This window comes from Phaseolus vulgaris, chromosome 5, assembly GCF_000499845.2.
Source record: "Phaseolus vulgaris cultivar G19833 chromosome 5, P. vulgaris v2.0, whole genome shotgun sequence".
Classification (NCBI taxonomy): Eukaryota; Viridiplantae; Streptophyta; class Magnoliopsida; order Fabales; family Fabaceae; genus Phaseolus; species Phaseolus vulgaris.
In genome coordinates this window covers 40,448,538-40,472,618 of record NC_023755.2, presented here as the reverse complement: position 1 = coordinate 40,472,618, position 24,081 = coordinate 40,448,538, and the positions used below count along the sequence as shown (strand labels likewise).

The window sequence follows — 24,081 nt, the reverse complement described above, 5'->3', positions numbered from 1 at the left end:
ACCAATAACTAGAGTCTAGAAAGGATCAGAATCGAACATGTTCTGCAGACAATTTTTTTCTAGATTTTAGTTTCAAAATTTAATTATGTAAAGAGTAGAGTTTAGATTTTTATCCAATAACAAAAATTTATGTCCGAAAGGAGAACATTCATATTATTATCTGCTTGATATATCTCCACCTAGTAAGGGAACAACAAAGTTGCCAAGTTATTGACCAGTTTGCATAGTTTCTTCTAAAACTCATTATAATATGAGATCACCTTCAATATAATATAATAATGTATGAGTTATCCATATAATATAGCATGCCATCAACTTCAATCCAAAACCACACATTGAACTTTAAGGTTTTGGCTTCAAAGTGGTGTCATGGTATATGTCTATCGATTGATCCTCGAGTTCTACGAATGAACCAATTAACATGGCATTACAAGAACATTTAGCATGTCATTTGGTTTTCCAGTACAAAAAGAAAAGGAGAAAACATCTCTTACCCTTTTCAAGAGAGGGATAGAGAAGCAAAATATTATTTATGAATACACAATGTAAATCCTCTCCATGCACGCCAACCCTTTATTGTTGCCTTCTGTATGAGTTCCCCTGGACAAAAGCAACACTACTTTTCTGCAGATGGCTGATATTTCATATATATTTTCTCTTTTATAAGGGTAAATAAATATTAATACATAAAAGTTATTGTACTTTTATAGAGTATCACAAGTCTTGATGAGAATCAGTGTTCTAATCTAACACAGTAACAATCTTCATCATGCTGCTTTTGTGCGGAAATGACAATTCCTTACTGGTGAGATTAACACAGAAACATGAACTTGGCAATTTCATAAACTGTTGATTGAAACTTCAAAAAGAAAATAATTTTTACCTAAACTCTGAATCCAGGAGACTCAAAAAGTTGCAAAAAACTGTCAAGGAATGTGAAAAACTGAATCAACCTCGAGCTTTTCAAACTGGCTCCAAAACAGCTAGTGGCTGAAAAGCATTGGCATTACAAGAATCCCAAGAAGAAAGAGAACAAAGGTACTGTGCACTTTTCATTTCCACATGAAATATATTACAAGAATCATATGAATAGAGTTTACAAATTTATCTTTCACGAGAACAAGCTAGTTTCAATCAACAGGGACTTCAACATCCATTTTTAGGTCAGATTGACCAAGAACCTGTGACAAATTAAAATAAAATATTAAATCAAACATAGCAGTCATCCAGTGTACAGAAGAAATACATAACAAAATGTACAAACCTTAATGAAGTCATCCAACGTCAAGTAGGAGTCTTTTGTGTATCCCGCTTCTTTTAGAACTTGACTGAGAACTTCCTGCAAATCAAACACAGAACAGAATTAGCCAAACTCAGTTAAATCTAATATAATACAAGCACAACTGAACAGGTGGATAGCTTTCGTTGAATGGATATGCAATTAACTTATAGCATATAGGTAATATACAAAAGGCAGAAACAAATTGTATCTACCAAAAACTAGAGAAATCTATTGGTTACCATTTTAGCCATTAGCTTCCCCTTTAGAGAACTTGCAATAGAGATGTGATCAATATGTAACTCAACAACCCAAATTATATAGTGACGAACTTCTATTTGTAATTGTAACCAATAATGAATATACTGATCCTAGGAAACTATATGATACTAAACTCAGACTTCAGCATACCAAATTTGAAACAGGGATGTCAAACCAGTAACAAGTGATGCTGCCCCTTAATGAAGACCTACTTTTTTTATTTAGCAACTACTTCATGATTAAACAATACAGGGAAGTGAACAGATTGTTGGTGATATGATACCTCTCTCTGGTCATCGGACATGAATGAACCTGACAAATCTTTTAGCACTTCCAATATGTCTTTGAAAGACACCTTTCCATTACGATCTGAATCAAAGACTTTGAAAATAACTGCAAAAAGCTAGAAACTATAAGTACAATGACGGTAGCAAAAGATATTATTGTAATTTATTAAGAAAAAAATTAACAATTTCCCTGCCCACAAAGAATTCCCTCTTTCAATGATGAAAACCATTGAATAATTCATGACATTTGAACTCCGTATTTGCATTAGCAATTTCTCACCATTTTACTACATTGTCGCAGCTATCAGCTCTTCCAAATATATTAACAAAGACTATATACATAGGAGCTGAAGTTTTCTAACTCAGTGTTGGATCCTACTAAAAAGACTACTTATATCACATATAAGTTCTAACTAATATGACTACATGTGAAAAAATAGACAATTTTATACGTTATCATTTAGAAATGAATTATTTTGCTTGCTTATCTCTACTTGTGTCTCATCCTATCTTCAAATTATGTGAGATGAAGGAAGGTGAGTCTTGAAGCAACAGTGAGGTTGTTGCCCTTGATCTAGAGGTCGGGTTTCAAATCCAGAAAACAGTCTCTCTACTTGAGGGGATAAGGCTATGATATCTACCCATCAATCCCCACCAAGCAGGAGCATTGTACACAGGACCGCCCTTTTATTTGTGAGATGCAGAGACATCTACTTCATCCAAATGCAGAACCTGAATCTCCTAAAGAATAATTCTGAATCAATAGAATGAGAACAACTTGACAAGTACGATCTACGTCTAAAAAAATAGAGAAAATTCAGCATTGTTAAGTGTTATGTTTTCATCCACTGACCACCCTAAAAGTCACTTCTCTTCTTTGTAGGATCCTATAGATACTATTGTTAGATTTCCTTAGCCAAGCCTCGGGAATCCTCATAAAGATGGGTTTACAACAGTCCCTAATATAGGATTCTTGTAGGGAAATTGATTAAAATTAATGACCACAGTTAGTTATTGGTTGGTCAGCATTAATAACTGAAAGACTGGGAGTTATATTTATATCATAGTACATGATTCGTTGGTTGGTGATACTAATTAATAGGCAAGAGGTTATATGCTTAGTTCATTATCCAAAATGAATTTAACCAACATTGCATTCAATTGGAGCAGATAAAGTTAGATAAGTCTGCCCAAAATTTCCATAACCCGTGTATGGCAGCAAGTTTTCCCTCTCAACCATTTTCAGGTGCTTATAAGTGCGCAGTCCAAACCTTTTCTAACTGAAATATGAAATTTAGAAACCTGCAATGTGTGGCAGGCAAGAGAGAATCTCATTATCCCATACAGAACTTAGAATGTGAACATAACATGGAACTGTGAGTTTCACTCTGAGACTTTAGGATTGGGATAAGCAACAGAAAATGGCATCTTCACCATTGAACATCACAAAAATTGAATTAGGTCTTCCCTTGAGACCAAGCTCAGAACTTAGGAACCTTGGTGAACAGCGAGAATGCAAAACCAATCTCTAACTTAAAATACATCTTCTAACTCCCAAAGTCAAACTATAATTCATAAAAATAACATCGGAGTGCATTGAATAATTCTGATGTACGATGTAACTAAAACGTACGCTCTATTTTTTGTTGTGCATTAGCTTTGGCACTGAATGCAGATAAGAAGGCCACAAAGTCTTTAAAATTCAAACCGTCCACCATCTTGAGCAGCCTCTGCAAACAAGCACAAAGATCATCAACAACGATAAACTAGATCACACACCACCCTTTAGCATGTAGTGATGGGAAAACAAAGTACATAAACTCCAAAACAATTGAGAACAAACGTTAGGGTCGAAATGGCCGCAAAGCGAAAAAAGTGAGCACCTGGGAAAGTGGATTCATGGCAAATTCAGGGACGGACAAGAACTCATCAGCCGAAATAAATCCCTTGGCATTGCGGTCAAGTTGACAAAATCTTTGATATAATGACACAATTTCCTGCTGGGAAACTGAGCTTGAAACCCAATTTCAGATCTTAATTAATGTTAAAAAAATGGACAGTAATAAAGGAACAACAGGGGAGAGAGAGAGATGAACTACATAAATTATTGCAGTGTTCTTGAACTTCCTCGATGTCGTATTGAGTTAACATAGATGATGCAGTCCCCATCACTGGTTTTGGGATTCAAACCAAAATCTGCAGAAGCATCGATTATTACTAACTTAACCACTCCACTGGACTGGAGAATAGTGAACACCACATGATATTTTCAGTGCATACAGTAGAATAGTAAAAGGAGAAAAAACAGAATATTCACAAAAGGGGAAAAGAAAGAAAACCTGAAGAGCAGAGATGAAATGGTTACAGACACGTACACGCTTCAGACCACCTGCGAATATATACTCGTGTCTTGCTTTGTCATCATCGACTCTACCGAAGGCACCAATGCCCTGTTGCGTTGCGATGCTACCCGCAAACTGGTGACCGTCGACCTTTTCACATGTATCTCTAATTAATTTCTTTCTAACTCGATTTAATAAAAATATAAACAAATTATTAAATATAAAATCAATTATGTTGAAAAATAGTATCATTAACATTAATCAATGATAACATAAATAAATATATATACATTTTACAGCATAGTCTTGTATAAGTTTTTGGTACAAGATTTAACACAAAATTTATGTAATCTCACACAAAATTGAACACAAATTATTTATGGTTTTTTGTATTTTCGATTTTTTTAATTCCTTATTTTTCATACTTTATTTTTCTCGCCTTAAAACAAACAAAGCATAAGGAAATTGTTACCTAACATGTTATTCTGTAATAAATTTAAATTTAACTTTCGGAAAGCATGAGTAAAACTTGGCATAGATTAAATTTTATCCTCTTTTTCAAAATATTCTTCAATGCTCGATCTTTAACTTTCGTCGGTCCCTAACACATGATATCAGCGAGAAAACCAATAAACCAAATCCATGGACTATTCTACATTTGTCGGCAGTTATTCAGGAATGTCATAAAATTAAAAGAAGAGTGATGCACGTAACAAGGGTTAGCTTGGTGACCCTTGAGGACTTACTCTGATTGTCAAATTTGACATTAATTTCACAATCAAACTTCATTTTCAACCTTCGGAATTGGCAATTATCAAGAAAGTGAATGTTGCATTAAAAACGATAGCTCTACCCTACTACACTCCCACATGGGTAATCCTCTTTTTCACTTCTTAACATCGTAATCTCAAATTTCATTCAAGATGATTAATGTACAGAGTACTGAAAAGGCATAGCATAGATACGCTTGGAAAGTAATAAACAATCCAAGATATTGATGGCGTTTATGACACTTTTTAGAGGAAGCCATCTTGGCAGTTGTTAATACAAAAATTGGTTGAGCATCTAATAATCTGACAATGTTTTCAATTAAGGCAAACTCGAACTCGTGCAAGCCACACATTATTGAAGGCAAAACGTATCACACTTCAGCAGGAATCAAGGTCACGGCATGGAGGAGGCTTGGGCTCGCCTAACAAAGTAGTATTCCCTCCTTCAGGTCCACACTTAATCCGTTGGGGATTTTGCGTGCCGTGCTGAAGAAAAAGAAACCAGATTCATAATTTAACAAGGTTTAAAGTTTCTAAAACATGGGCAGTGTTAAAATAGATTATGGTCAATGTCCTTACCGGAGGCTTCTCACCCTTTCTCAGCTTTTCTACTATCTCAACTACTTTCTCTGGGGTTACATCTTCCTGTAATAGGCATCAATATGACATGTTAAAAAGAGTGTTTCAGAAGCAAATCGCACAACAACATCCCCCCTCCCCTAGGAAAAAAATAGAGAAAAAAGAGGAAAGACGGACATAGTAATTATATGTGTATCCCTCTGATCCATTTGAATAATCGGCCACTGTAATCATAGGAGCATTCACACAGCATCCCTGCACAAGACCAATAAAGTCAATCGTTCACCATTGGTTGATCAATAAAATTACCCAAGAACATCAAGTGGTCACTCTAGACTACATATAGGAATGTATCCGGATTCAGTAAATACAGAAGACAGGTATGCACCTCTTTCGCATCCTCTTGGATTTTATTTTTCTCTGAAACAACAAAAGCTGTACACCACATTGGGTGATCCTCTTTTTCTATCAGTTAGATATTATGTCCTATTAAGTTTGTTTTAATAGTTCCTATGCTAACAATGAAAGGAACTTCTATAATAACTTAATATTACTGGAAAAAGGTCAAACACTACTTCATAAATTCATGATTGATATCACACACATATCCAAAATTATGACAACACTGTTAGCCAAACAGTTCAGTTTTGTACTTAATGCAATTTTTCCCTCTAAAAACAATTGTAGTGCCAGCGCATATCAAGCAATAATATAACTCTAAAAACAACGAACTAGACACAACTAAAATAAGACTCACCATGCATTCCATTTCTCCAACAGAAAACAAACCATCTGCTGTTACTTCTGCAAATCAGAGGTAAAAGGAAACTAATTATCAGAAAATGCATATGGTTCCAGTTTGTCATGAATACGATACAATTCAATGACAACCTACAGATAATGGGAGAAATTAAGACAGGTGAACTAACCATTGCGCTTCACTCCCAAGTGTTTCAATAAGGCTTCTTCAATTCCTCGTGAACCGCGTATCATACAAGGTGTTGTTCCACAAACCAACAGATGGTACGTCCCAACCTGAAAGCAAGTTAGTCCAGCTAAGCTGTGGCCTAACGTGGATTAGGAATACTAAAAATCGTTAGAGTGTAGTATTATTTCACCTTAGCTCGATTGAACATGGAGTAAAATGTGGCAACCTCATAGACCCGTACAGGAGGAACCTCTACAATATTTGCTACCTAAATAATCCAAAACTTGTTAATAATAAAGAATAACATAACTTTTTGCATTAGAAAGAAAATTAAACTACAGATTCCAAACATTATGTAAATTTGGGATTCTCACTGAATCATCATCAGTGACAAGAAGCTACAAGTAAAACTCGACCAAATAATCATGAGTATTTACATAGAAGAACAAATAATCTGTACATCAAACCTTGTTGAATGCATAGATTTTAGGCATAGCATATTAGCATGTATGTCAACCAACAGAATGATATTTGAGCAAAAGAATGTACAGTACATACAAACTATATAAAGTCTTCACTCTGACAATCTTAACAATAATTTCAAAAGGATCATCATTGCTGCAAATTTATTGTGTACGCTGTTGCAAGAATTTCAAGACTTCATGGGAATTATTAAGGGTCTTATTCAACTTAGTACTTAATAACAGACACTATCTACTGAGCACAGTAACCTTTTCCAACCAACAGGGGGTACAGAACCGGCTTAGAGAATCAGACATAGTTCTTTGATATGTTTCTACATTTTCTAAGAAGAATACATCAAGAAGGAGGCCAACATACCGCATTCATTGCAGAAACAGTGAGCCAGCCTCCATGCTGCTGCTGGGCAAGATCCAAAAGCGGAATCACTGCAGATTGCTTATAGTTGGATGGATAGTGAGATAAAATCTCCTTAACCTGTAATTAGCACGTACTAAAACCATCAAATATTTATATTATGGGTCAGGTACCAAAAAGGATCAAACATGTAATTTTAATAGTTAACTAGAGATCCACAAATATTAGAAATATTATGATAACGAACCAATCAATAAGGCATTGAATCATATCACTCTACACTTACTCAGACTAAGAAAATGTACTCTGCCTTAACTCTGCGATAAGGAATTGAATCACATCACTCTACACCAAGGTTATAGAATTGAGATTTAAATCATGAAGTGTTGAGCTAATTTTCGAATCGCGAATTGTAATTTTGTATTGAATCATGATATTAAGGTAGAATGAAAAATTACTTCAAATATATCATAGAAATTATATCTAATGTTCAACATATTTATGTAAACAATTTAAACTAGAAATAGATAAAAGCAACTTAAGAAGAACTCTTACAAAAAAACTATTAGTTATATATATACAAGTTTCTGAAGTCTTTATTTTAGATGACAGAAACAAAATCATCAAATAGCAAAATAGAGTACATGCCTTGAATGAGCGAATGAAAAAAATAAGTGAAATAATAAAATAGTATAAGTTCACAAGTGTTCTTTCAAATTCCTTTTCATTTAAAAACTTAACCTCACAAGAATTTTTTATTTTTTTCATAATTGATGAGAAAGTAAAAATATATGAATCATAGAATTGTGTAAATCACGTTGGCGATACGAAACTACGTAGATTTATCCAAGCTTCATAAGATAGTCATTCAAAATTCATCTTGGGATACAATGAAGTAGATAAACAAAATGTATAAAACTGTAAGATTTGAATCGTGAATAGTAAGATTCTGATAACCATCGTCTACACTCTTAAAAACGGTATATCTATAGTGATCAAGCGTCAAATTAAACACAACCAAGAAAGTTTGAAAACAGACAACACATATAGCAGAATTACCCCAACCCACGACAAAACCGATTATAAGCTATATGATTGAACTAATCATATTCAGCAGTGCCCGTCACTGCATTTTCCGTATTTTGATGGCGAACTATAAATTATAAAAAATCAGAATATGGAAATTTAAAGTGCAATGAAACATACCTTTGCTTTGTTGGGATCGGTGAATTCCCATGGAAGGTTAGGGTTGTTGTCCGGCGAGTCAAGGTGCTATGTCAATGGAAAGTGGATATATTAACAATCAAAATTACAAAACGGAAACTGAGAGAATTGAAGCGAAGACGAAGAGCACTTACGTAGTTCAGAGCGGTTGAGAAAGCCCTCGAAGGCTGAGAAAGGGAAAAAAATCAAATAAAAATATGGACAGAAATCGGAAAACGGAGTGAGAAAACGAGAGAGAAAACGGAGGGAAAACCTGACGGAAAATGTGACGGATCTCGTTGAAGCGATTCGCTGCTATGCGTGCCAGCATTTTCGAGCAGCTACACGGAGCAGATCGCAGAGAGAGAGAGAGAGAGAGAACGCGAGAGAGAAACTAGAGAAGGTAAAACTGAGGGGTGTAGTGAAAGAGAGTATGGAAAGGTGGCAGCATCTTGGCCGTTGGATCTCATCAATAGATAATGTACACGTCAATGAATAGGGGAAAATTCTCTCTGCGCCACATCAATTCCAACATGCACCTCTCCTATTAAAAATGGCAAAACTACCCCAACCAAATGACGAAAATAACCTTAAATAAAAGTAGGGTAGGGTGTAGATAAAAATTATTTTCGAAATCTTTTATCCGGAAATTTCTGAATTTGAATTAACACATTTTTTAATTTTTAATTTTTATTCAGAATACATTTTCAATTTTGTGTTCCAGATTTTTTTTTTCCGAAATGTATTTGTTTAATTTTGAATTATATTTACTATTTTGGATTAAAATTCGAAATAGGAGTAATTTTGGAAATTTTATAAAATAGGTTAAAATTTATATGGTGTAGAAAGAAATTGGCAAGAAACGGTTTTTGCTTGGGCCTTGGTGGATCACTCGATGTACAATGGAAAACTTTTTTATAATAACCAGTGGAAATACATGACGTCCTATGATAAAGAAAAATAAAAAAGTATCATAATTATAAGAACTGTTTTCTTTAAAATAAATATATTTATTATTAAATTATAGTAACAATTGAAAAAAAAATGTTATTTTAATAGAAAAAATTAATGAAGTTCTTAATTCTGTGCCCGGATCTTAAATAATTACATAGAGAAAACTAATCTAATATATTTATGACACATTAATATATAATATGATAAAAGATTAAATAAATAAATAAAAATATGAATTCAAATATTCTGGTTTATATATATATATATATATTATTTTTTAGAGAGCAATTATCTTTTTATCATGTTGAGTTTTATCTATGTGAAGTCCCGTAAAATGGAATAAATTTGTAAAACAATGAATCTAATATAAAAAATAATGTGATCCTTATAAATAATAAATCACGTATCAACATCATTGTAAAAAATTATTACATCTCGTTAAATGATTTAATCAATGAAAGTGATATCATCCTTTCAGTTTCTTATATATATATATATATATATGCAATGTACATGTAGACAATTACTGATCTGTAGTAAGATGCATGATTGTTTTCAATTTATATTAAAGAATGAATTATTTTAATGAGTAGCGATAATCGGGTTAAAAATTAAAGAAAAAAACTATATAAAATTATCCTCTTTATTGTTAAATTAAAGAAGAAAAAATACCCAAAATGAAAAATAGTTATTCAACAAAATTTGAAAAAAAAAATATTTGGATTGTCACACATTGAGTAGCAATGTGCTTAAAAAAACAATATATAAAAAATAAGACTCACGTACACGATATCTTAAGGGTTTGGGTTGAAAGTGTTGTTTTAAATTCTTTATTTTAAATGTTTAAGGCTTATTGGTGTTGAATCATTTCTGTTTTCCTAAAAAAAAACCAACAAAATGGTGCAATGAGTGTAGATTAAACACGTGAGTGGTTGGATCCTATATTATTATGAATCTTTGTATCGAAAGTTTTCTAACAAGGAGTTTTGGGTACAAATGGTTTATCTTTGTTGCTTGTTTAATAGTATAAACATGGAATAAACTCTCACTTAAATAATTAAATTGTTAAAATTATAAGTACGACTCTCCGAGTATAATTAAATTGTTAAGATTATAAGTACGACTCTGCGAGTATATATGTGTCTGAAAGATATTATATATATAAAAAAATCACATACTCAATATTTTTAGGTTTTTAATTGGAAATGTCCTACTCGAATTTAGCATACTAAATGGTCAACAAGGATGAAATGTCACTCAGCTTTCGATCATGGTACTGACGAAAACCTCGACGATTAAATAAGCTAAAATTATAAGTGTCAAAACCTCATTAAGAACTTATTGAGCCTAAACCAATGTCATTAAGAAAAAAAAACCCAAAAGAAAACTATAAATATAAGAAGACCCTCACACGTAAAGGGTAATGAGTCTTATAATTTTAAATTAACAAATATATTAACATCCAGTTGACTCGAGCATTAGAGCACGATAAACACAAGGTTACTTAAAAATATGTCAATTTGGTTAAATAAAAAAAACATAGAAATATATATTCAGTATACTCCAAAATTTTCTTATTTTAAAATTAACAAAAATAAATAAATAAAAATTACTCAACTTTATTCTTTATTGATTTTAGACCTAAAGAAAAAATTATGGACTATGAATAACCGTTATCTTTATTGAAAATCATAAATAAATATTACTATAATTATTATCGACTATAAATAACCGTTATCTTGATTGAAAATCATAAATATTCATATTATTATAATTGAGTTTGATATGTATAAAATCTACCATAAATAACCGTGATCTTGATTGAAAATCATAAATATTCATATTATTATAATTGAGTTTGACCAATAAAGAAATATAAAAGAAAATTTTGCAAGAATGAGTTAAAGTTTACAATTTTGAAACTATTATTAAGGGTAAAACGGACATTTTAAGTAATATATTGGGTGTAGATTTGAATTGATTTGGTGCAGCCAACAATTTAAACCAACGATAAAAAGCCCTTGAGCCCAAAACAAAAACACGAATTGAAAATTGCCGAGTTTGAGAAGTGAAGAAAGAGACCGGAAAAGAACGCGGGAAAACGGCAGAGGAGTTAGCGAGAAAGAGAGAGCAATGCCGGAGCTTCCAGAGGTGGAGGCGGCGAGGAGGGCCGTCGAGGAAAACTGCGTCGGCAAGAAGATAACGAAATGCATTGTCGCCGATGATTCCAAAGTCATCGACGCCGTCTCTCGCTCTGACTTCGAAGCTTCCGTTATCGGCAAGCTCATCGTCGCTGCTCACCGGAAGGGGAAGAACATGTGGCTTCAGCTCGATTCCCCTCCTTTTCCTTCCTTCCAATTCGGTCCTCTCTCTCTCTCTCTCTCTCTCTCTCTCAAACCCTAGCTTGTTCTTCTCGCTTTCCATTTTAACTCAAAACGTGAACCACGTGAAACTCTCCTTCGTTTCTTTTACAGTTTGCTTTGCTGCTTAGTTCGCATTACGACTTGGCGTGGTTCTTACGTTTTTGGTGATGCATGTTAACCATTTGTGTGCATGCAGCTTAGGGCTTAGGCTTTTACAACAGTTGTAACAGTGACACAGAAAATACGATATAAGGTTTTAAAATGAAACGGGTTCAAGACGAAATATGAGAAGATAAACAAGGCGATAGTTAGGTTTATTACTATAAATTTATAGCTACAATTTGTTGTTACTTACGAGTTTCTACCTCCATCTCAGGCATGGCTGGTGCTATATACATTAAAGGGGTCGCAGTAACGAAGTACAAAAGGTAAGGTCTATGGGGTATGGTTAAGTAATCTTTGTTTCGCTATACTGAATAGTTATGCCGAAGTTTCAAAATTTTGTATGTAGAATCTTTTATTGCATTTGTCAATTGACTGTATTTTTACACACCCACGCACTAATGCTGTTGATATACCATGACTTTCTTGCCACAATTTCTCCTGCATCCTTCTTTTGTTAGCGTTTTGAAATAGGATACTTTGATAAGATTTTTGCGGTAAAAGGTTGTAATTCATGCTAATTGGCATGAAATGATTTTGTGATTGTGAATTTTTTCAATACAGTCAGTTTTCGTCTTTATCCTTCCCCAATTTTTTTGACACTGAACCTTACATTCAATGCCTCAACTCAATGTGAAAAACTGCTTCGGCTTTGTATGTAAGGGTAGGTGCCAACATTATGTGCAATGCAAGAGTATTGATGAGAGTTCACTGTCTTATTGATGAAATCAGACCTGTTCCAGGGTGCTACAAGACCCCAACTGTGTGAAAACTACTGGGGAAGTACAATTAGAAAGAAAAAAGTTCTAGGCACCTTCCAATTCTCACTCCCTAGCCTTAGACCGCATACATCGGAATCATTCTTTCCCAATTTTGCTAACTCAGCAGTTAGTTACATGAAACACTCCTCATTTTCTCAATTATAATGCCACTCTTTTTTAACGTATACCATACTATTTCGGTGTTTCTATTATTTATTTTGTTGTAGTAATTTGACACATAGATTACCCATTACTGGTTGTTGTAATGACATAAACATGCATGTGCCATGTAGGTCAGCTGTGAAGGACGAGGATGAGTGGCCCTCAAAATATTCAAAATTCTTCATCGAGGTACGAGATGTAACTTCACTGATGAGTGGAATGCTGGAATTATTTGAACTTTTGGTCTTGTAACCTGTTGGGATTCAATCCATTGACTTGATTTTACAACAAATTAAACTTCATTTTGTTGTGGATTCATAAGATTTGTTTTCAGTTGGGAGATGCGACTAGACCATATGCTAAAGTAGGGCTAGATCCTAGTTCAGGCAACCATAAAAATGTTATGTAGGTTGATTTATTTGCTTCGATAAAGCTTGGTTTCATGGCATGAAAGAGATGCTTACATGTTTACGTGGGGAGAGTGAATAGGTTGGGATTTAGGATTAATAAAATGGCAATGTATTCATTGAAAGTCCTTTATTGTTTGTTTTGTTTCATTACCATAAATCTTTGATACACTTGGAATCTGATTACACATGCAGGGAACTTTGATGAATATGATAAACTACTATGAAGTTAATATGATAAACTACTTTGTAAACCCATAATATTAGTTCACACACACATAGAAAGCTTAAATGAATTAATATTTTCTTATACACGCCAGAAGAATATAAAGAACATTATCTGCAATTCAAAATCTTGAAGATGAATAAGATCAACATCGGCATAAAACTTTTGATATTACTGGGAATCTGAAGAGCGTGAATTTCTTATTGAATTCAGTTTCTTAAAATTTTGTAGGAAAACATTAAATTCTTTAATTATCATACATAATAACATTACATAATCAGTTTAAAGTTGTGTGAAGGTGATTTATCTTTCAATTTTCTGGACATGCCTGTATGTCCATTAGAGTTTCTTACTAATATCATTATTAATCAGATTAAATCACATTTATGCAGTTAGATGATGGTTTAGAGTTGTCTTTCACTGACAAAAGACGATTCGCCAAAGTCCGTCTTCTCAAAGATGTATTGTGACTCTACTTGCCAATTGCCATCCATTTTTATTTTTCTAATAAAGAAATTTTCTATTGACTGTATATTTTTCCTCTGATATAGCCGACATCAGTGCCACCCATATCTGAGCTTGGTCCTGATGCTCTTTTTGAACCAATGACACTTGAGAAGTTTACAGAGTCTTTGCACAAGAGGAAAACTGAAATCAAGGCTTTATTACTTGATCAAGTATTAAATTATTCTTTTATCACTCCCCTTACATTGTATTTCACTCATTTTTAACTTGTTTATCATTTGAATATATGGGTGCTTATGTTTCGTATAGTGAGTTTGTTGACTTTTACAATAATTATCTTTTAAGTCAAACCAACTGTGTATTGTGATTGAATGGTACTGTAACATTGTTTTACACTGTCGTGCATGGCACCGAACTTTCTTTTTTTAATTCTGTCTTTTATAAACATATAAATACATGCATATACATACATATAAATACATGCATATACATACATACATATATATACATATATACATACATATATATACATATATGTGTATATATATATATATATGTAGAGGAATTTGATATATTTTTTTACATCTGAGTGTATCATGACATGGTATTAATTATTAAAGATCTGAAATTTCAATCTTTACAGAGCTATATTTCAGGTATTGGAAATTGGGTGGCTGATGAAGTGCTGTATCAAGTAAGTACAACCTTCATTTTCTAATTGATTTTGAATCTTTGATGTTTCCCATTATATTTTTCGTGGAAGATGCCAGATTTTAAATGTAGCCTTAGAGTTTATTTATGGCTTATTAAACTTTAGTATTAATATTCATCTCAATTTATTCCTTTCTTTAGTTATTTCAATACATGGTCCCGTAGTGGATAGGGATAAAGCCTTGATCACTTGAACTTTAAGAAATGATTCTAATGAATGTACACTTTACTTTTTAAACGACTAATGCCATTTCTCTACTCCCAACTATTTGTACAAGATGATCAATATGCTCTCCGCACAAATCTGGTTTGATCTTATGTTTTGCATAGGTTTCTTATTGGTCCGTCTCTATGCATATGAAACAGTTAAATATCTCCACATGCCATCCAGACTCATGATGTTCTGTTATGTACAAATATGCTGGGAGGGATGCTTACTTTTTTTTGTATGAGGTTTTCTTTTTAGCTATATATATCATGGTGCATTTTAATGGGAAACATCCAAATAGTAATGGTTGCAGCATAGATTTTGATAAAGAAATTCGAAGTAAGCCTGTCAATTTCTCGAGGATGAATGCTATTCTGTTAGAATATAACTTGATGTTTTTCAAATCAGATGCATGGTTATATAGAATTTAAGCGCATCTAGATGAAATTAAGCTGCTAACAAGTACTGTTATTTATAGATTTTATTTTATTTTTCCCTTTGCATTATATATCATGAGCTTCAAAACATAGTTAATTATTATTTCCCCTTATTTCCAGGCAAGAATTCACCCACGGCAGGCAGCTTCTAGCCTGTCTGATGCTAGCTGCTCAACTTTGTACAAATCCATTGAAGAGGTGGGGGTCCTGATTTTTCTTGAAATGATTGTAGTTTATGGTACATCTGTACTTAATAAAAAAAATATAGAGGATGAAATCTGTAGGTTATTCAATTGGCTGTTGAAGTTGATGCTGACAGTAGCCGTTTTCCTCTTGAATGGTTATTTCATTTTCGATGGGGAAAAAAGCCTGGAAAAATAAGTGGTGAGAATACTTTTCTAATATGTATTAGTTGACGAATAGTTCCTTTTCACAGGTCATTGAAAAAGCAGTTGAGGTTGGAGCAGATAGTAATCAGTATCCTAACAGTTGGATATTTCATTCACGGGAAAAAAAGCCTGACAAGGCTTTTGTTGATGGTTTGCTTCCTTACTTATAAAAATAAACATTTTCTTGGTGCTACATGAATGGTGGCCGATCTTCACAAGATTTCTTACTGCATATATTTTAACTGCATGTGCAATTTTCCTAAAAGATTTCTTATTGCGAATATTTCTTACTTCCTCACCTAGTTGGTTTGTGTGATTTACTTTTCTTGATCTATACCCGAATCCTAGGCTTGTTTTTCCATCTCTGATGAGATTGCATATATAGAGCTATAAGTTCTTTTATGCTTATTTGTCACGAACGGTCATATTATTAGTGAAATTTAAGTGCGTTTTACTATGGAGGGTGCTATTGGAATATGGATATTAAGTTATTGATATCTTCAAATTTGAAAATTGAAAGCATCGCCCATGCATAATAGAACACTCCATTTTTAAACCGACTGATTATCCTGTTAAGTAAATTATTTTAACTTATTTTAATTCAGATTTTCATATATCGGCTATTACTCTTATTTTTTATTCACCAGTTCTTCTGTTGTATCAATGCAAAACATATTTATCTATAAACAGTTTCTTCAATCCTTTTCGTTAACTCAGGTATATTTTCTTCTGCTTACATATTGGATGAGTGTACCCTGCTCACTGACCCAGAATAATAATTTAAAACTAAGTTTGTGATGCTATATCTTAACATTTATAATGTGATGCAGGGAACAAAATTGACTTCATCACTGCTGGTGGTAGGGTATGTCGTTCTGAACATTTCCAATTTGTCATTTGTTTTATTTTTATCATTATATTTGTGCATTTCTGATCTACACACGATGTTGCTTTTAGACAACTGCTTACGTGCCAGAGTTGCAAAAGCTTAGTGGATCTATCGATGTAAAAGAAACTGGTAAGCCTAAAAGGCAAGCCTCAAAGAAAGTAAGTGGAGATGATGACACTGAGAAACCAACAGATGGGGAAGAGGGGGATTTGGGAAATGTCAAGTCAAAGAAGGGGGCAAAGGCTGGGGTTAAAGGCAGAAAGCCTGCTATAAAGAAAAAGTCAGAAGAAAGTGATGAAGACAATGACAGTGATGCACAAGTTGAAAAGAAGAATCCAGGCAACGTGACTAATAGGAAACAAGTTGGGGAAGAGAAGGTATCAAAGAAAAGAGTTCAAAGCAATCAAACTGGTAGGAGTTCCAAAAGGAAAGCTAAGTAGCAAATATGGGGGTTAGTTTTGTTATCTGCTGTGTTCGCACTAGAACAGCAGAACGATGGTTTATTATGTGCCTGCAACTTAGGTTTGCTGTTTTATAGGTTGTGTTCGTGATCTGTTTGCCTGCTTCTGCTTCACATATCATGTATGATAATTTAATATCCCATATTAGGCAAATGGAAGGCATGAGTATGATGCCTTCAGTTTTTGTGACTATTGTTAATGCCCACTTGTCCACAAGCTACGAGGTATTTTTTATGTTTTCACTCATCATATATTTTCAATCTAATTTTTTATACAACCACATTACAATCTTCATTATTATTATTATTTGAATATTTTTTCATATTATTTAATTACAAATTTATTTTTTATTATATATATTTATATTTACAGCTATCACATCAGAATTGGATACAAATTTAGGAGGTTGTGAAAGCATCATTTTTCTATATTTTCTTTGAACGTACATTTTTACAGTTTTTCAATGAGGTTAAAATGAGTTAGCTTCGTAGGGTTTTGATCGGATGCATGCAAGACATTTAAGTTTCAGTGACTGCGTTATTATTAATAGATTCCGTGTGCAGCACTATTTCTTTCTCCACCTCCACCCCATATTTTCTTCATGGACTTCAATAAATCTTTTAATTCTAAAACTATCTTGAATAAAAAGGTGTAGGATTTGTTTTTTTCATATCTGAATCGTATAATCTACAAGATTTTATTTCGAATTTTAGATCTTCTGAATTCGAAAAGTTATTTTAAATTTTAAAATTTGAAATGCAATTTTGTTTTTCATATTTAGATTTTGAATTCTAAAATTTGAAATATAATTTTGTTTTTTATATTTAGATTGAGAATAACTTTTGAATTTTAAAATTTAAAATACAATATTCTGTAAATATATCTTGAACTCTAGAATATGAAATTGAAATAGTAAATTTTAGAATTCATAAAAAGAGTCAATAAAAGAAAAGGGTAAAGTTGTCATTTCATCTCTTATATGGAAAACATGGAGGTGCAGTAAGAAATTGCCTTGAGTTAGTGGAGTTACTGATAGCTACTATAACATGATTAAATATGGCACTTGTAAGTCTGTTATTACTTTTACATGCTTTAAATCTGGTTGTTACAACTATGTTGGTGTAGGAGAGCATGATATTTTAATAATATATCCTCTACCATTCTTTTGGTAAATTAATGTATCTCATCAACAATAATTTTAATCATCACTAAACCTCTGTTTATTTCATCCCCATAATTTCTTAATACAGCCTCACATTTCATAACATCCAAAAATATCCTTCTGAATTCATGTTTTTTTTTTCCCATTTCTCCTAAATAAGAGGATACGAAAAATATACATATAATTTCTCTTGTTTTTCTCACACTCCTCTATTGGGTGTGCGTCTTCTTAGTATAATCAGAATCTCTCACGAGAAATCCTATAGACGATCATCGTTATCAGATTAGGCGACGTTCTTCTTCTTAAAATGAATTCAAAATTTAACTTAATAAATACTAATTATCTTCTAGACTTGATGACAGAACAAAGTTATTTACACAGATTCATTATACCATTGTTAACATCATTTATTTTTAATTATAAAACATGCATTCTATTAATTTTGCAGTGAAGGAAAGCAAAGATAAGATTCAACAATGGTGTGACGACAAAACTTCTTTTTCACCATGGGGCTCATATCTATTCAAAAGGCAAATAAAAGCAAACTTTCCTGGTTTGGCTGAACCTGTAGTACAATTTATATTTTGCTTGGCCAAATAATTAGAACAAAGCTAACTCTATATACTATAAACAAGTAACAAAACGGACAATCAATCAGAAAAATTAATTGCCCTGAATGACAGTACCAAAATATTCAATACCTAAGAGCTAGTTGAGACTATCCCTAAACGAGGAAAGCTGTACCTAACACTCAACTTTGACAAGTGTATTTGGAACAGTGATGGGTAATGATTTATACTGGAACCAGTCCTTGGAACAAATAAGGGCCTCAAGAGTCAAGGAGTCTAATGAACTCCGGTAGTTGTCCATTTTTCTTATTTGTGTATCAAAAACAGCATCTGCAGAGAGGGTGGATACTGGCACACACAAAATATCTGATGCTAGTCTAGACAATGTTGGGTACTTCAATCGGTTTATCCTCCACCAGCTCAGAACATCAAATTCTTGTACTCTGGACTCTAGAGGCTCTTCAAGATACTCATCCAATTCGGACTTAAATTGCTGATTACATGTTAGATCAGATATATAAAATTCAATATCAGAGAGTCCATCATCAGCCGCAAAAAGAGATCCATCAAATCCCGCTTCATCAAATGACTCAGTCTTTATCATAGTCTCATCCCCTTCATTGTCACTTCTTGCTGTGAAAGGAAGCACTTCTATGATATTATAGTCAAGGAACAGTTCATTAAGACCATCCTCAACCACTCTTATCCAGTACTCAGCATTCTCACCAAATATCTTACCAAAGGTGGATTCCACGAATTTCATTTTATATCTTGGATCCATGGCTACAGCAACAGCCAATATGAAGCAGCTTTCTCTCCAATACTGATCAAACTTCTTTTGCAGAGGCATAATCAAACGACTGCAGAAAGGATCATGGCTTAAGGATGCACAAGTCAACACCAGCTGAAGTTTTGACACTTCAAGGAAAAACAAATTTGCAGTTGGGTATGGTTGAACTGTTAAAATGTTAGCTGCATCATACAAGTAATTCAAATATCTACACAGAGTTTCCACCTGCTTCCAGTCATCCAGTGTTAAAGTCAGTCTGAAATCAGGATCAAAGGCATCAAAGCAAACAAAAGCTTCCTTTAATTTGCATGCAGCAACAAGCATGTGGTAGATTGTGTCCCATTTATTTTTGTCATCAATAACAAGGTCCATTGTAGTGGGGACTTGAAGTTGTTGCCTCAGCTTCAAAAAATTTGCTTCATTAGATTTAGAAGATTTCACATACTTCACACTCTCACGAACTTTATCAATAGTTTCTCTCATAGTAGATAGCACATCCAATGCAAGGTGACTAAGTACACGAGCATAACAGTTCTGGCTTAAAAATTGACCATCGAGAATCACAGGGTTATTAACAGAAAGGAGACTTCTCAGATTTCCTATCAAAGTCTCAGTGGAGAAGAATTTATCAAGTGCAAGAGTAAATAACCGACCCTTTAAATGCCAATTGCTCAGGCATTTAATTACAGTTTGATTTAAGGAACCAGCAGAATCAGGAAATGGTACCGTGAATACATTAAGAATAGGATGGTGTAAGTTCCAATCACCATCAATAAAGTGACCTCGGAGAAAAACATAGGCTGATGTTTGGTTTGAAGTCCATACGTCCAAGGTGAGGTTGACTCGTCCAGGAATCCCATCAATAAGTTTCAATAGCTTTTGCTTCTCTCTGATGTACATAGCAACACAATCCCCTTGAATAGCCTTAAAGCTTAGTGGATTGAACTGGGGTTGTAGTGCCTTTACAAAATCAATGAAACCTTGGTGTTCTACAATATGAAGTGGATAGTCGTGTAAAATAATCATTTTAGCAATCTTACTGTTGCAACACTCCTGATCAAATGAGATAGCAGCAATGTAAGGTTTTGCCCTTGCTCTTTTCTTAGGTGGATCTGCATCAGTATTGGAACATGGGATTTTTTTATTTTTCTGACAGATTCCCAGAGCAATGTGTCTCTTGAGATGACTGGTGCCAGATTGTTTTGAATGTTTGAGATAAGCAAATGATTTCTGGCATCTTTTGCAGTAAGCCCTGGCACATCCAGGTCCATCAGTTTTCACTGTGAAGTGCTCCCAGACAGTAGATTTCTTTCTCCTCCTATTATTTTGATGTGTTTCTGACTCAAATATATTTAACTCCATGACAGGACAGCAGGTTGAATCTAAAAAACAAATTAAGAGTAAATCATTAGAAGAGAGAAATCAAAATGTGGTTGAACTCGAACCAGTACTACATCACGGGAAGGCAAATAGGCAGTGACAAAACAAAAGCCAGTGGTCTTGAGCATAATTTCTCATTTAAATTCTTGGTTCCCAGCAGTCATCAATCAATACCAAACACGATTATGAAATTGAGATTCAAATAGGATATCACCAAGATAATTTTTTGATCCTGAAATTATAAGATTCAGACACAATGATAAAATAACTTCAAGATATAGTGTTGTGTAATAATTGTATACTAGAATCAGATAAAAATTTAGAAATTATAATGCAGACAAACTAAATAATTCGTACTATACATATAAATATCAAATTGTCAAAGAAAATAAAAAATTAAATAAATTCACGATATGTCACAATTCACACCCAGTCAAACACAATTACCATTATCTTAGGAGCGATGAGAACACAGTAATGAAGCCAAAAAACGAGAGATGATGGTCAATTTAATAGGAAAAGAACTTAACAAATTAACTACATATAAGCAAATGTAAAGAATTGAGTCTAAGAGAAGAAGAAAGAACAGAACATAGGTTGTAAAGAATCAAGGAATAATGTAAATTCCTGAAGAACAGTAAAGGAGAAAGGGATTGAAATCCCATTATGCTTCTGAAGAAAAAAAATGCATTAAGGAATGGGGTAAATATCACAATTTTACTCAAAAAAAAATCCTAAACAATGTTGTTCTAGGGGTACAGAAAATTGGGTTTTCGAAGCAGTAGTGCTGCTATGGTGCATAAAAAGCTGTTATTGCAGCCACTATTCAAAACCACTCCACTATTTGAGTCTTGTAGCGGTTTAGAGCTGATTTACAAAACTATATATTTGAATAGTTGATGTTAACTCTTGTATCCCGCGTCCTCTTCCAAAAGGCTGTGTGGGGAAAGTAATGGTTAGTAAGCACCCACTAACACCTGCCATTTTTCTCTATCACAACATATTACATATCAGTTACTCTTGTACATGAAAACTACTGATATACCCCAATTTGTTTTCTAAAAGAACTATTAAAAAAGGCTACAACTTGAGAAACAAATTTGTCTAACACACTCTTTATCACAAACAAGTGGAGTACACAAAAAATTGCAGTGAACGCGTGATGAAAGGAGGATGATACACCGCTAACGGAGGGTCAGATACGACTTTACCAAAACCTAATAATCTTGATTACCCACATAAAATCAAAAGGAGAAAAACAACCCTTTTCCACCAAATGCCATGCAATTTTTCAACAGACATGGAATGGCTACAGTGGGCAAGAACAAGAAGATCCTATGAAGAAAAACAGAAAAGGGAAACCATACACAAACCCGTCAAGGACGAAAACCATGGCAGACACCCAGAAACGAATTCAATCATAGTGACGCCAAAGGTAGTGCATTTGTCGTTTTGAACAAGAAAAAAACAAAAAAGAGGAAAAGGGTGTTGCAGAATCCATGTGAAAAGCGTAGAAAGATAGAGAAAGAACCTTTCTTTCTGCGGCGGCGAAGGTAACAGTGAAAGAAGGCTTTGGCGTTGGCAATGAAAGACGAAAGATTGAGTGCAATGCAATGGAAGCGCCACTTCCTACTCAGTCCCAAGCAACGCCAATAACCCAATTAAGGGTTTCAAATGCATAATATTATTATTATTATACACGTTTCAATTTATTCACATGTTTTTTTTTTTTTGTTCTTTCAAAGTAACAAACCATTCAAGATTTTCTGAAATATTTCAATATCTTTGAGTTTAAAAAAATCATAAATCTTCAAATAATCTATATGATTGATTTTATTGTTATTTTTTAATCTTTTTAAACTTATTTTTAATCTATAAAAATCGTGTATCATTATATAATTTTTATGGTAAAGTCTAAAACATATTTGCAATTTTTAAGTATAATTCAATTTATATATTTAAGATATTTATTATTATTATTATTATTATTATTATTATTAAAAAATTTGGTTGTATGAAAATACTTGTGTTGTATATTCTACAGTAAAAATACTAATAAATTCTTCAGCAGTTTTTTTTCTACTTATTCTCTCCGACTTATTATATAATAAGAATATTGAAGAGATTTTTTTTTTTAATTTAGATATTGTTAATTTATTTTTTTATTGAAACTTGAAATTTTCATAATTGGAGATGAACGGTTTTCTCGATTCTTTTGAATTAATGTTTTTAAATACAAAATATAAATGATTTAGGTGTTAAGTGGTTTATTATATTAAGTTTTGATTACAACATAGCTTATACATTTAAGAGATGTTTATCTATTTATGATTTTATATAAACAAATATTTATCTAATACGTAGGAAAACTAATTTAAATTAATTTGAAATTTTGTGAGAATCTAAATGTATATATTTAATTAGATATTTAAAATTTATAAAGGAAAAAATTATAAATAGTGATGAAATGTAGTTAAATTTAATGTTTTCCATGCAATCAACATTTCTCTTAACTTTATATTTGAATAGCATTTTAATTTTGAAAACGTAGAAAGTATATAATATGTAATTATTTAATCATCAAATTAAAACAACTCATTATATTATTTCAATAAATCAAATCAATAACAAATAGGTTAAATTATATAAGTGATCACTTTTATTCAAATGGTTATTTTATATAAATGATGTATAACTTTCAATTTTATTAAAGGCTTTTTTTTATTTCAAAGAGTTCAATTTCATGCTTAAAGTATCAATTTAAAATTTATTTAGTTAATTGTTAAATATATTAACAGTTTAAAACATCGCATAACAATATATTTTTTAAAACATTTACACTGCATAAGTGGAGAAAAGATAAATTCATACCCAACTTTTTTTAAAACAACTAAATGATAACTATTTTTAATACTAAAATATTTAATTAAATACAAATTAAATTATTTAATAAAAGTTAATAAAATGAGTCGTAGGATATTTGTGAAACAATATTTGGATTCTCAAAGTATTTTTCCCCTCTCTAAAAGTAGTTACTATAAATAAATAAAAATTATAGCAAAACACTTTTTTTTTTCAACTGCATTTCCTTTCTTTTCT

General features: G+C 32.6%; 4 protein-coding genes across 7 annotated transcripts; 1 reads left to right on the top strand and 3 right to left on the bottom strand.

The window, feature by feature from the left end:
• Positions 1–913: 913 nt before the first annotated feature.
• LOC137836052 (uncharacterized) lies at positions 914–4,341 on the bottom strand. Its single transcript, XM_068644869.1, has 7 exons — positions 4,167–4,341; positions 3,927–4,023; positions 3,711–3,835; positions 3,461–3,557; positions 1,824–1,933; positions 1,265–1,339; positions 914–1,181 (listed from the first exon to the last, which is right to left on the bottom strand). Exons 2-7 carry the CDS (start codon positions 3,994–3,996, stop codon positions 1,131–1,133), a joined length of 528 nt encoding a protein of 175 aa, XP_068500970.1. The 5' UTR covers positions 3,997–4,023; positions 4,167–4,341; the 3' UTR covers positions 914–1,130.
• Positions 4,342–5,051: 710 nt separating this feature from the next.
• On the bottom strand, positions 5,052–8,969 carry LOC137836053 (NADH dehydrogenase [ubiquinone] flavoprotein 2, mitochondrial). Its single transcript, XM_068644870.1, has 10 exons — positions 8,761–8,969; positions 8,642–8,674; positions 8,490–8,555; positions 7,287–7,403; positions 6,637–6,714; positions 6,448–6,553; positions 6,276–6,322; positions 5,696–5,773; positions 5,519–5,584; positions 5,052–5,425 (listed from the first exon to the last, which is right to left on the bottom strand). Exons 1-10 carry the CDS (start codon positions 8,815–8,817, stop codon positions 5,318–5,320), a joined length of 756 nt encoding a protein of 251 aa, XP_068500971.1. The 5' UTR covers positions 8,818–8,969; the 3' UTR covers positions 5,052–5,317.
• A 2,500-nt stretch (positions 8,970–11,469) lies between these two features.
• LOC137836051 (formamidopyrimidine-DNA glycosylase) lies at positions 11,470–17,273 on the top strand. Of its 4 annotated transcripts, XM_068644868.1 has the most exons (11): positions 11,481–11,802; positions 12,180–12,231; positions 13,020–13,077; positions 13,914–13,982; positions 14,073–14,198; positions 14,630–14,680; positions 15,463–15,540; positions 15,627–15,726; positions 15,795–15,881; positions 16,562–16,596; positions 16,689–17,156. In XM_068644868.1, the coding sequence occupies exons 1-11, from the start codon at positions 11,574–11,576 to the stop codon at positions 17,058–17,060; spliced, it is 1,257 nt and encodes a 418-aa protein (XP_068500969.1). In that variant the 5' UTR covers positions 11,481–11,573; the 3' UTR covers positions 17,061–17,156. The 4 variants fall into 4 exon arrangements, 3 of the variants coding, with proteins under 3 accessions (XP_068500967.1, XP_068500969.1, XP_068500968.1); XM_068644866.1 differs by lacking the exon at positions 15,627–15,726 and having other exon boundaries at positions 11,470–11,802; positions 15,779–15,881; positions 16,689–17,273; XR_011085181.1 differs by lacking the exon at positions 15,795–15,881 and having other exon boundaries at positions 15,611–15,726; positions 16,689–16,791.
• Positions 17,274–18,725: 1,452 nt separating this feature from the next.
• LOC137836050 (zinc finger BED domain-containing protein DAYSLEEPER-like) lies at positions 18,726–22,650 on the bottom strand. The gene is made up of 2 exons (XM_068644865.1): positions 22,514–22,650; positions 18,726–20,984 (listed from the first exon to the last, which is right to left on the bottom strand). Exon 2 carries the CDS (start codon positions 20,962–20,964, stop codon positions 18,988–18,990), a length of 1,977 nt encoding a protein of 658 aa, XP_068500966.1. The 5' UTR covers positions 20,965–20,984; positions 22,514–22,650; the 3' UTR covers positions 18,726–18,987.
• Positions 22,651–24,081: the final 1,431 nt, after the last annotated feature.

What these genes read in the sequence shown, in the direction of transcription:
- LOC137836052 (XM_068644869.1), bottom strand. Translation starts at nt 3,996, where the DNA reads ATGGGGACTGCATCATCTATGTTAACTCAATACGACATCGAGGAAGTT. An exon ending in AGAACACTGCAATAATTTAT is followed by an intron (nt 3,836 to 3,926) that starts GTAGTTCATCTC and finishes TTTCAAGCTCAG; the next exon opens with TTTCCCAGCAGGAAATTGTG. An exon ending in TGTCCGATGACCAGAGAGAG is followed by an intron (nt 1,340 to 1,823) that starts GTATCATATCAC and finishes TTTGATTTGCAG; the next exon opens with GAAGTTCTCAGTCAAGTTCT.
- LOC137836053 (XM_068644870.1), bottom strand. Translation starts at nt 8,817, where the DNA reads ATGCTGGCACGCATAGCAGCGAATCGCTTCAACGAGATCCGTCACATT. An exon ending in CTGTTTCTGCAATGAATGCG is followed by an intron (nt 6,715 to 7,286) that starts GTATGTTGGCCT and finishes TGGATTATTTAG; the next exon opens with GTAGCAAATATTGTAGAGGT. An exon ending in TTGGAGAAATGGAATGCATG is followed by an intron (nt 5,774 to 6,275) that starts GTGAGTCTTATT and finishes GGTCTTGTGCAG; the next exon opens with GGATGCTGTGTGAATGCTCC.
- LOC137836051 (XM_068644868.1), top strand. Translation starts at nt 11,574, where the DNA reads ATGCCGGAGCTTCCAGAGGTGGAGGCGGCGAGGAGGGCCGTCGAGGAA. An exon ending in CTGATGAAGTGCTGTATCAA is followed by an intron (nt 14,681 to 15,462) that starts GTAAGTACAACC and finishes CCTTATTTCCAG; the next exon opens with GCAAGAATTCACCCACGGCA. An exon ending in TGTACAAATCCATTGAAGAG is followed by an intron (nt 15,541 to 15,626) that starts GTGGGGGTCCTG and finishes TGAAATCTGTAG; the next exon opens with GTTATTCAATTGGCTGTTGA.
- LOC137836050 (XM_068644865.1), bottom strand. Translation starts at nt 20,964, where the DNA reads ATGGAGTTAAATATATTTGAGTCAGAAACACATCAAAATAATAGGAGG.